Consider the following 10,281-nt stretch of genomic DNA (forward strand, 5'->3'; position numbering starts at 1 on the left):
AAAAAAAAAAAAAAAAAAAAAAAAAAAAAAAAAAAAAAAAAAAAAGGCATGGTTTCATACATACAGCAAATACATATTTAGAACAATTAGAAAAGCACATTTAAGGCCTGGGGCCCAAGAGGAAACAAGTATACTACTATTCTTATAGCAACTTACTGAGTAAAATTTAAGACTGAATTTTGACTTCCCAGGTAATGGAAGACTATACATTTGTGGCACAGCTCTGTGAAGATCAGGCCCTCTGCATAAAGGTACAGTTTCTCTGTAAAGGGATAGTAATGCGTTTGTTAAGGTACAGGATGAAGTGAAACCAGGCTTTTCAAAGAACACTGCAACAATTTTAATGCTTCAAGGTGGCATTACAAAGGCCTTTAGGGAGGATGACACTCTACCACTAGAATCATTCTATTCCTGCCCTCATCTCCAAAGCTCTGAACTCTTAAATTAATAATGAGCACTTTTCCTGTTTATAATCCCAATAACCACAGGGACCTGCCCAGTGGTGAAGTACAGTAAGAGATCTGGAGTCGTAGGGGGCTTGTGGACTGGGAAAGGAGACAAAATGGCAGTGGGAATACCAAACATTCACATGACAATGCTGTAATACATGGTTATTAACAGCAAAAAGCACATAAGGCTTCTAGCAAGTAACTGTGGTTTCTTTTATTTCTCTTTGAAGAAGTACCAGGAAACTCTGAGGAAAATGGAAGAAGAACTAGAGACTCGGTTCCTTGAGAGAGAAGTGTGAGCTTTGGCAAACAAAGGAACATCCTGGTTTTAGTGGTAACCCCATCTCAGCCGGAGTCAGAGCAAACATTTCTCTGACCAATTCCTATTTGGAATTCAGTAGCCCCAACACCACATAACTTTCCTCTCTGTTAGCGATCTTGTTGACCCCCCACTCAACCACATCTATTTAAAAATGCAGGTCCTTCTCCTATCTTTCTTAACAGACTGCAGAAACATACCTTCCTTCATAATTGTAATCACATTGTCAATTATTCAGGTTTATATTAAGGGCAAGAACATGTGCTTTAAAAACGGTCAGGTGCCCGAGTGGCTCAGTCTGTTGAGCATCTAACTTGGGCTCAGGTCATGATCTCTGGTCTGTGAGTTCAAGCCCTGCATGGTACTCTGTGTTGACAACTCAGAGCCTGGAGCCTGATTCTGATTCTGTGTCTCTCTCCCTGCCCCTCCCCCAGTTGTGCACTCGCTCGCTCTCTCTCTCAAAAATAAACGTTAAAAATTTTTTTAATTAAATAAATAAAGTACAGTAAAATAAATAAAAAGGGTTAGTGGTCTGGCACCCTGATAAAATGGGCATTCCTTAAATTTTATAATAAAGGTCTTAAAATTAATACCATCCTCACTTGCCCAAAATGTATGGAAATTCAACCATATGGGATAGGCATGAAACTAATCTCCAGACACAAACTAGGTCAATCATATTATGAAACGCAAACTGTATACTATATTAAACTATTAACATTAAAATTAGAAATTAGAGTAAGAGAAAAGCCTCCCCTCCCCGCAAAAAAAAAAAAAAAAAAAAAAAAAATACTCCTTGAGTATATCAAGAGTCTAAATAGTGAGAAACTAAAACCAAAAACCTCACTTCCACTCCCTGACCCTCTTTAAAATTTAAATCTTAATTCACGTGGGAAGTATTTCCATGTATTAAATATTCTGGAGTCTTGGGATTAAGAGAAAAAGACCTAGACTTCATACAGCCTCTAAATAGGCTAGTCCACGTTGTGGCCTGGGGGCCAGGGCACCAGGACTTAGAGGTCCTTACCCCTAATGGACACCTTCAAGTCTCCTGAGATCCTTTCTGAACATTAAGTATGGCTTCATTACTAAGCCAAGATTTTAGAACAGGACTACCCAATGGAATTTTTTGTGCTATCTAGTATGTAGCCACTATGCACCTATTGAGTACTTGAAAGATGGCTGTTGTGACAGAGGAAGTGATTTTTTTATTTTCATTAAATGTAAACAGCTACATGTAGCCATTGGCTATAATAGTGGACAGTATAGCTTTAGAATATAAAACTTTTTTAAATAACCATGATGTAATATGAACATTTAAATGTACTTTATTCAATTCCCACCTTGGTTCTTTCTCTCCTAGATCAAAAGTCTTGAGCATGAATTCTGCAAGAAAAAAGTTTAACAGCCAAAATAATAAGGTAACCATTTCAGTCCACTTTCAGCTTTTCTCAGGGTCATTACCTTCAAGGGAGTTTCCAAAACACTATAAGCCACCAGACACATACCAATCTTCTCATGTGCATTTTCCAAGAATACTAGCACACATAATTCTAAAGCATTCCAACCCTAAACATACAAAGATGTTATGGGACAATGGTCTCTCTTCTCTCAGAGCCATGCAAATGACTTGTTCTCAAAGAAACTAGCCTCAAACCTCACAGAGTTTAGAATGGAAGCAGGAAGAAATATTAACTGAAGGAACACTCTTGTGGAGAAGAGGCCAAGACAGGACACTCCTCCCATCTCCCATAATCACAATGGTCTTCCCTGGTGATCCCAACAGGATCCCAAATTTCACACTACACAGAGCACCAGGGCATTTATCAGAATTAGCCCATGAGTTAAAACATGAGAAGTCATTACTTCTTTATGTAACAGCTTCAGTGTCTGTTCATATTTAACATCATGATGTCATTAGCATATATGCAACAGTCTAAAGGACACAATTGGATTTAGAGCATCCTCTTGGCCTGCTTCGTGTCTTGTGGTGGCAAAAAGATAAACTTCCATTAGACTTTAATTTTGTAACTTATATTGGCTTTAGAGCCAAAATTGACATTCACCAGAAACTTTATCATTTAGATACATAGTCTTCATAATTTCAAAAAAAATAAGTATTTTATTCCTAAAAAGCAAATATCAACAATCATCTATTGTCGTTGGGGTCATCCAGATGTTTGGATATATATTAGACCATGTTCACAGTGACCATGGTTACCATTATTCTGAACAAGTTATTTTGGCCCCAAGCTTGCATATTATACAACAACCAACAGCAAAAACAAAACTCCTGAAATTAAGTGGACTCCACCTCTCTAGAACCAAGCTTGGCACGCTCCCTGATATATCCCATCATCTATTCTCACTGACTAATCAAAGTATTCCTTCTCACCACCTATCAGAGAAAACATCTTCCTCAAGATTACCAGAGTCCCATGATGGTTCAAAGACCTATGATGTCTGAACAACCTTTACAGCCTGCCTGAGCAAATGACCAGGTGGCATGCTGCTTAATCTCACTCAAACTAGGGAACAAAATTCCTAACCCAGAAAGTTTCTTTCTAATTCCAATTCTGTGAGCATCATTTTCACAATTTTAAAATGTGATTGTACTTCTTCATTTTTATCTCACAAGCAAGCTAAAAGGAAAATGAAATAGCTGAGAAAATATTTTGGAAGAGAGATGCCACAGAAATCCAGGAAATATCCTCATCTTTATATTTTTAGAACTCTTAAAACTTCTCTTAGAATACATTTGTGTGGTTTTCATAGCCTGTAAACTTCTTTAAGGGTTACTGGTTAAGCAGGAGGTAAGGGTGTAATGTGGATTCAAAGGACCCAGGTTCCAAGTCTGGCCCTGCCACTTATTAGCTGTATGACCTTACATACAAAAAAAGGGCAACCTACCTTGCCTTTTCAGGCTTTCATTCATTTCTATCAATATATTAAAAAGTAATACAAAATTACACATACATACAAGCAAATATATACGCTTGTCTCTGAAAATTCCATCTGTTTATGCATATAAAAAATTGCAAGACATTATCTAAATATAACATTAACTAATGGCTCATTGAATGTTATTTGACAGTGAATGGTAGATTCCAGAAATTGCTTATTTATTAATGTCTTTCCTTCTCCCAGGATGATTCTCTCCAAAACAAGGGAACTTGGTTCTGTAAAAGGTAAGGATACACTTTTGAGTAAACTTCCTGGAAAATGGGGAGTTCCACTTAGCCGAAGTCTAGACAAGGAAACCCTTGTAGACATACCCACACACATACCCCCAGAGTGAAGTCAACAAACTAGTGTCATCGATGACCAAGTTTCTCACTTCTAACGTATGACTTCCTCATCCCAAGGCAATCCCTAATCTCAATTTTCCAGTTTCAGAAGCTAATAGGCTAGTAGTAATCAGAAATAAGAACTTTATTACCTAAGATAGATGTGGCAAATCTCATGCTTATTCCTTTTTCCCTTTAATGATTTGAATTAGCTTGATGGATCTGGCTCCCCAATAACATCAAGATTGGAAATGGGGATCCTTTTTATGATTCATAAGATGATTGGATTTTCACACTATTGTGTGAGATGTGTCCCCCGTAAACTTAATACAATGTCAACATGTTACATTAGAAATACTAGAGAATTGTACATCCATGTATACCCCTACTTAACAGCAAATGAGAGAAATGATTATGAAAGAGAGATCACACTCAACAGTACCCAGAACATAATTCCTCAAAAATACTTGTTAAACTGAGTAAGAGCTCAAGATTCAAACAACCGAGCGGATATTAGTCCTGAGGGAATCACTGTGATAGCAAAGTAAAATTGGCACTCATGACACCCCTGTATTTGTAAGAAAAGGTCAGATTATGTTCAATATAATTTATTTAAGAAGGCAAAGAGAAACATATATTCAAAGTGGCATGAAATATGATTTAGACAGAGTTCCATCAAAATGGTTAACGTAAAACTATTGATGCTTAAAGGTCAGCTTCAATTGTCTGGAAAATTTGCTCAAGGGGGATACCCCTTCATTATTACATATTCAGATATCCCTAAATACAATACTCCCTGAAAGCTAGCAGAATTTCCCTAGAACTCCAAGGCTGCCTTCGCCTATAATTTGACACCAGTGTTTAGCGTGAAATTACCCGCATGGGCTCCCAGGGTAAGAAGTATCTGCTTTAAAAGAGGGTTGGTATCCTGAAGAGAATCTGACAATATCCTAAAAATCTAGCTCATCATATCAAACTAGAAGGGTCTTTCTCTTGCTCTGCTCCAATATCCTATGGGGCACTGGTATATTGGGCACTGACTCAAGAGATAATAAAGGTAGATTATGCCTAGGATTTTCTCTGGGAATAACATCCCAGAACTTTCTTGTGAATACTGTATTCAGCTTCAAGGAGAATACTAGGAAGAGATTTGTAAACGTTTTCTGATTCTAATTCTGACCAAGATGTTATACTATAATGGATCCTAACTCCTATCACCAAGACCAATTATTGATGAGGAACGGGCTGTTTTTGACTGGTGGATGGAGGTAGGTAGTGAATTGGTGCTGCCTCAAGCAGCAACCTAGCACAACTGGGTAAGGGGTATACAGGAAAGGAAAAAGTAGAAATATGCTTGTGCAAATCATAGTAAAACCACAAGGTCAAAATAATTCATCAGTTTAAGAAAAAATCAAGACCACTATAAGGGGAATTTACAGAAATTCATTAGGAAACATTAAAAGTAACATGAATGAAAGAAGAGAAATATAGTGAGATAATCATAAATACATCAATTCTCTTCAAATGATAAGCTCATTTCAATTCCAACCAAACTGCCCAAAAGATTTTTCATTAAATTTAATAAAATTATTCTAAAAATACACTGGATATAGAAGAGTAAATAACTCAAAAATAACCTGGACAATTTTAAAGGAGAGCAAAGAGTGGGGAACGTGCCCTTCCAGTTATGAGGACTTACTTTGAAGCTACATTAATTACAATAGTGTAATATTGTCACAGGAATAAAATCAACCAATGAAATAGAAACAGGGCATATATGGAACTCTGATATGTGACAGTGATTGTATGTCACAGAGGAAAAGAAGAATTGTTCAATAAAGGTAGGGGAGGGGTGCCTGGGTGTCTCAGTCAGTTAAGCGTCTGACTCTTGATCTTGGCTCAGGTCATGATATGAGTTTGAGCCCCATAGCGGGGTCTGTGCTGACAGCATGGAGCCTGCCTGGGATTCTCTCTCTTGTCTCTCTCTGCCCCTCCCCCACTCACGTTGTCTCTCTCTCTCTCTCTCTCTCTCTCCCTCTCCCTCTCAAACATGAAAAGAAAAGAAAAGAAAAGAAAAGAAAAGAAAAGAAAAGAAAAGAAAAGAAAAGAAAGTAGGGTAAAAAATGATTATTCAGATGAGAAATAATGAGATTGGATCACATTTAAATACACACACACACACACACACACACACACACACACACACACACACTCTCTATATTTAAAAAGCAAGGCCAGATATGTTAAGGACTAAATGTCCAAAAGGAAAAAAAAATCTTTAAAAATTGACATTAATTATCTACTGCCACATAACAAATCATCCCAAAACTTAGTGTCTTCAAACAACAAACATTTATCATCTCACAATGTCTGTGGATTAGGAATCTGTGAGCCACTTAGCTGGGTGGTTCTAGCTCACCATCTGTTATTAGGTTGCAGTTAAGATGTTGGCCAGGGGCACCTGGGTGGCTCAGTGGCTGAGCATCTGAATCAGAGCCTGGAGCCTGTTTCATATTCTTTCTCTCTCTCTCTCTCTGTCTCTCTCTCTCTCTCTCTCTGCCCCTCCCTAGCTTGTGCTCTCTTTCTCTGCAAAATAAACAAATATTTACCAAAAAAAACTTTTTTAAGATGTTGGCCAAGTTAGAGTCATTAGAAGGCTAGACTGGAGGATCTATTTTCAAGGTAGCTTACTCACACATTGGACAAATGTTGTTGCTTGTTGGCAGGAGGTTTCAGTTCCTCCTTACACAGACCTCTCCACAGGACTGCTTATGTATCCTTCCCAGCATGACAGCTGGCTTCCTCCTGAGAGGAAAGAGGAAGCTGCAATGGTTTTAGTGTGTAATCTAGGAAGTCACACACTGTCACCTCCATGATACTCTGTTCTTGAGAACCAAGTCATTAAGTCCAGCCCACAGTACAAGGGAGGAGAGTCTCTTAAAGGGCAGAATATCGAATAATGTGTGGACATATTTTAAACTAGAATACACTGCTAGTAGAAAATAGGAACATCTGTTAGGCCTGCATGTAGGGAATGGTTTTTTGAATAAGACACAAAAACATTGGTTCTAAATAAAGATTAATACACTAGACTTTATTAAAATTAATAACTTTTGGGGCGCCTGGGTGGCGCAGTCGGTTAAGCGTCCGACTTCAGCCAGGTCACGATCTCGCGGTCCGTGAGTTCGAGCCCCGTGTCGGGCTCTGGGCTGATGGCTCAGAGCCTGGAGCCTGTTTCCGATTCTGTGTCTCCCTCTCTCTCTGCCCCTCCCCCGTTCATGCTCTGTCTCTCTCTGTCCCAAAAATAAATAAAAACGTTAAAAAAAATTTAAAAATTAACAACTTTTGTTCTAACACCTTAGAGAAAATAAAAGTTATAAAGTAGAGGGAAGATATTCACAATACACACAATAGAAAAGGACTGATATCAAGATCATATAAAGAACTCCTACGAATCAATAAGACAAGCCCAAACAACCTACTAGATAAATGGGCAAGAGCAGACATGTAAGACCTATGAGCAGATGTTCAGCATCATTGTTCATCAGGGAAATGCAAATTAAGCCCATTACTTTACACACATTTGGCACAATTTTTTAAATCTGATGATATCAAGTGTTAGAGAAAATATGGACCCAAAGAAACACATACCCTGCTGATGGGTTACAAATTGGTGGAAAATACTTTGGAAAACAACTCTGCAAAACAAAAAAATAAAACAAAATATAAAACAAGATCATTTCAGCCAGTGATAAACACTAAAAGAAAATCAAACATGGTGATGAAAGAGAGAGTACCTGGCTTGCCAGAGTATGGGAAGGAGCTGCCTTTATAAGGGGTTGTTGGTAATGAAGACAACACTTAGTGGGAGACATCTGAAGATCAAAAAGGAGCCAGACATGCATTTAGGCATAAGTTTGATTTTGTTCCTGGTTTCCTAACCTCTGGTTAACAGTTTCTTGACTTTCTCTTTTCAGGTTTTTTCAATATGTCTTTTCCACCACCCTATTTTTCATCAGACTGCTGGGCTACTTGTTTTTCCACATATGTTTTATAAATCCAGATCTCCTTATCAACACACTGCCCAAGATATTGAGCAGGGGCATTCTGTGGAAGCTAAGATGCTTCCTCTTTCCATCTCTCACACTTGAGACAGAGGACATGTTACCCCACTGATACATAAGAAATAACCTTGAGCAAAAGAAGACAAGTGGTGTCTGAGTCTGTAGACTAAGAGACGGCGGAATTTGCGGAGGGAAGAGGTTTCCTTCAGCTTTTCCCTTCAGGTCTGTCTACTTGATTATCTTCCATCTCCAGTTGTCTTTCCAAGATTGATCTTGCCCAGTAGAAAGCTCTGTCAACAGATTTCTAGGACTACAGGATAAGCTAAATAGCACCAGACAGTAAACAAACTAGACTACTTGGGAAACAATGTCATAGATGCTCAGCAAAGTTAGAATTGATATATTCTTCTAGAAAATCTTTAAAATCTGAGAGACTGGATCCCTGCAATGCAGAAGATTGCTCACTACTTATATTAGAACTCTTTGGTTATAAGTGACCTTAACTTAAGCTAATTTGTAAATTCGCAGAAATAAAGGGGGGGGCAGGGGTATTGCCTCATGGAACTAAAAATCTGCGGTTTCTGGCATGGCTGGGTCCAGGAGTCTCAAAGCAATGCCACTGGGATTTCCCCACTCTCTCTTTGCATTGGCATTCTCCTTTTAGTGGAAAGATAGTGCCAACAATCTAAGTCCCATAGTACAAGATTAGCAGCCTTGGTAGAATGAAACCATCTTTTCCAATAGCTACAGCAGGCAATTTCAGAGAAACTGCCTTAGCTGGGGTCAAGGGCCTACCCCTGCCCCAAACTCAGTGTGGCCTAAGGAATGGGAGTGCTCTGATTGCTCAGATTCAAGCATGAATCTGTGAAATCACATTTCCAACCTCTTATAAGGGATAGAGGAGGTTAGGGGGGAAAGAGTTAAGGAAGTTAACTCCACCTAAACTCAATGAAATGTGTTTCTGTAAGAAAAAGGGCCTCACTTCCCTCAAAAAAAGAGAAAGGGATACTGAGCAGGCAAAAGCAGATGCCCATTTAATCACTAATTTTAGCTTCACATGTAAACAACCAACTTGATCAATTAAACAAATTCTTAAAGCTATAGTTCACTGCATGTGTCTTCCTGCCAATAAGAACCACAACTTCTCAAGATCATAGATTGAGATACTGAAAAGCCACTGGAAAAAAACAAAAACAAAAAACAAACAAAAAAACACCTCGGTAAAAAAAAAAAATGTACATAATTAGGTTTGTAAGGCTAAAGCAAGGATTCTAAACTAAATAGCATAAGACTATAAACTGCTTCAAAACTTGGGATAACATATAATCAAACCTCTTATTTTTCCAATTAATTGCTGAAGCATCCACGTGCCTTATTAACATGATATATTCAAACTCCCTCTTGAAGCTTCCCGAGCCTCCTAAATTCTCCAGAGCCTTGACAGCATTGAAATCCAAGAGCAGGGAAGGGTCATTCTGCCTTCCACACCAGCAGGGAACAAACATAAAAACCCCTTAATTCATTGCCTCTTGAGGCCACACAATGTCAACACTGAAAATTAGTCCTACACAGGGTGATCAAATAATTTACCCTCCAATTTGAGACACATGTGGGGTGCCTAGGTGGCTCAGTCAGTTGAGCATCCAACCTCAGCTCAGATTATGATCTCACAGTTTGTGGGTTTGAGCCCCACACCAGGCTCTCAGTTGTCAGTGCAGAGCCAGTTTCAGATCCTCAGTCCCCCTCTCTCTGCCCCTCCCCCATTCTCTCTCTCTCTCTCTCTCTCTCTCTCTCTCTCTCTCTCTAGCTCTCAAAAATAAAGTTAGCATTAAAAAAATTGAGACACATGTGATAACAGAAAAGGTCACCTTTAATTATGCCAGGACAAGAGAAATCAAACAGAACCATGTCAACAGACCAAGACCTAAGATTGCCTCATGTGCAGTCTAAAGCCCTGCAGAGTGTGTTTTGCTGAAGGAAGTACGTCCTATGCTTCAGCGTTAAGTTCAGCCAAGGGTACCTATGCTTAAGGTCCCAGTGCCAGAGTTCAAGATGCATCTCTCCTTCTATTCCTATACGGAGCCCTCTGTTCCAGTGTCAAGTTTCTAAAGGACCAAGATTGATTTTAGTTTTTGCCAGCCTCACTCTCGCCTGCCTAGGAA

The 10,281-nt window shown here is 38.8% G+C and overlaps 1 protein-coding gene and 1 pseudogene across 6 annotated transcripts in view; both read left to right on the forward strand.

The window, feature by feature from the left end:
* TMCO5A (transmembrane and coiled-coil domains 5A) overlaps positions 1–8,656 on the forward strand; it is a 16,172-nt gene extending 7,516 nt beyond the window's left edge. For all 6 annotated transcript variants that reach the window (XM_040492249.1, XM_040492246.1, XM_040492248.1 and 3 more), the window contains 5 exons: positions 192–251; positions 680–744; positions 2,132–2,189; positions 3,916–3,956; positions 8,033–8,656. In XM_040492249.1, coding sequence (XP_040348183.1) covers positions 192–251; positions 680–744; positions 2,132–2,189; positions 3,916–3,956; positions 8,033–8,231 — 423 coding nt within the window. In that variant the 3' untranslated portion in view covers positions 8,232–8,656. The remainder of the gene's footprint in view (positions 1–191; positions 252–679; positions 745–2,131; positions 2,190–3,915; positions 3,957–8,032) is intronic.
* Positions 4,313–4,410, forward strand: LOC121042148 (uncharacterized; annotated as a pseudogene).
* Positions 8,657–10,281: the final 1,625 nt, after the last annotated feature.

Source organism: Herpailurus yagouaroundi, unplaced genomic scaffold (assembly GCF_014898765.1).
Source record: "Herpailurus yagouaroundi ecotype Mexico unplaced genomic scaffold, PumYag 184, whole genome shotgun sequence".
Taxonomy (NCBI): domain Eukaryota; kingdom Metazoa; phylum Chordata; class Mammalia; order Carnivora; family Felidae; genus Herpailurus; species Herpailurus yagouaroundi.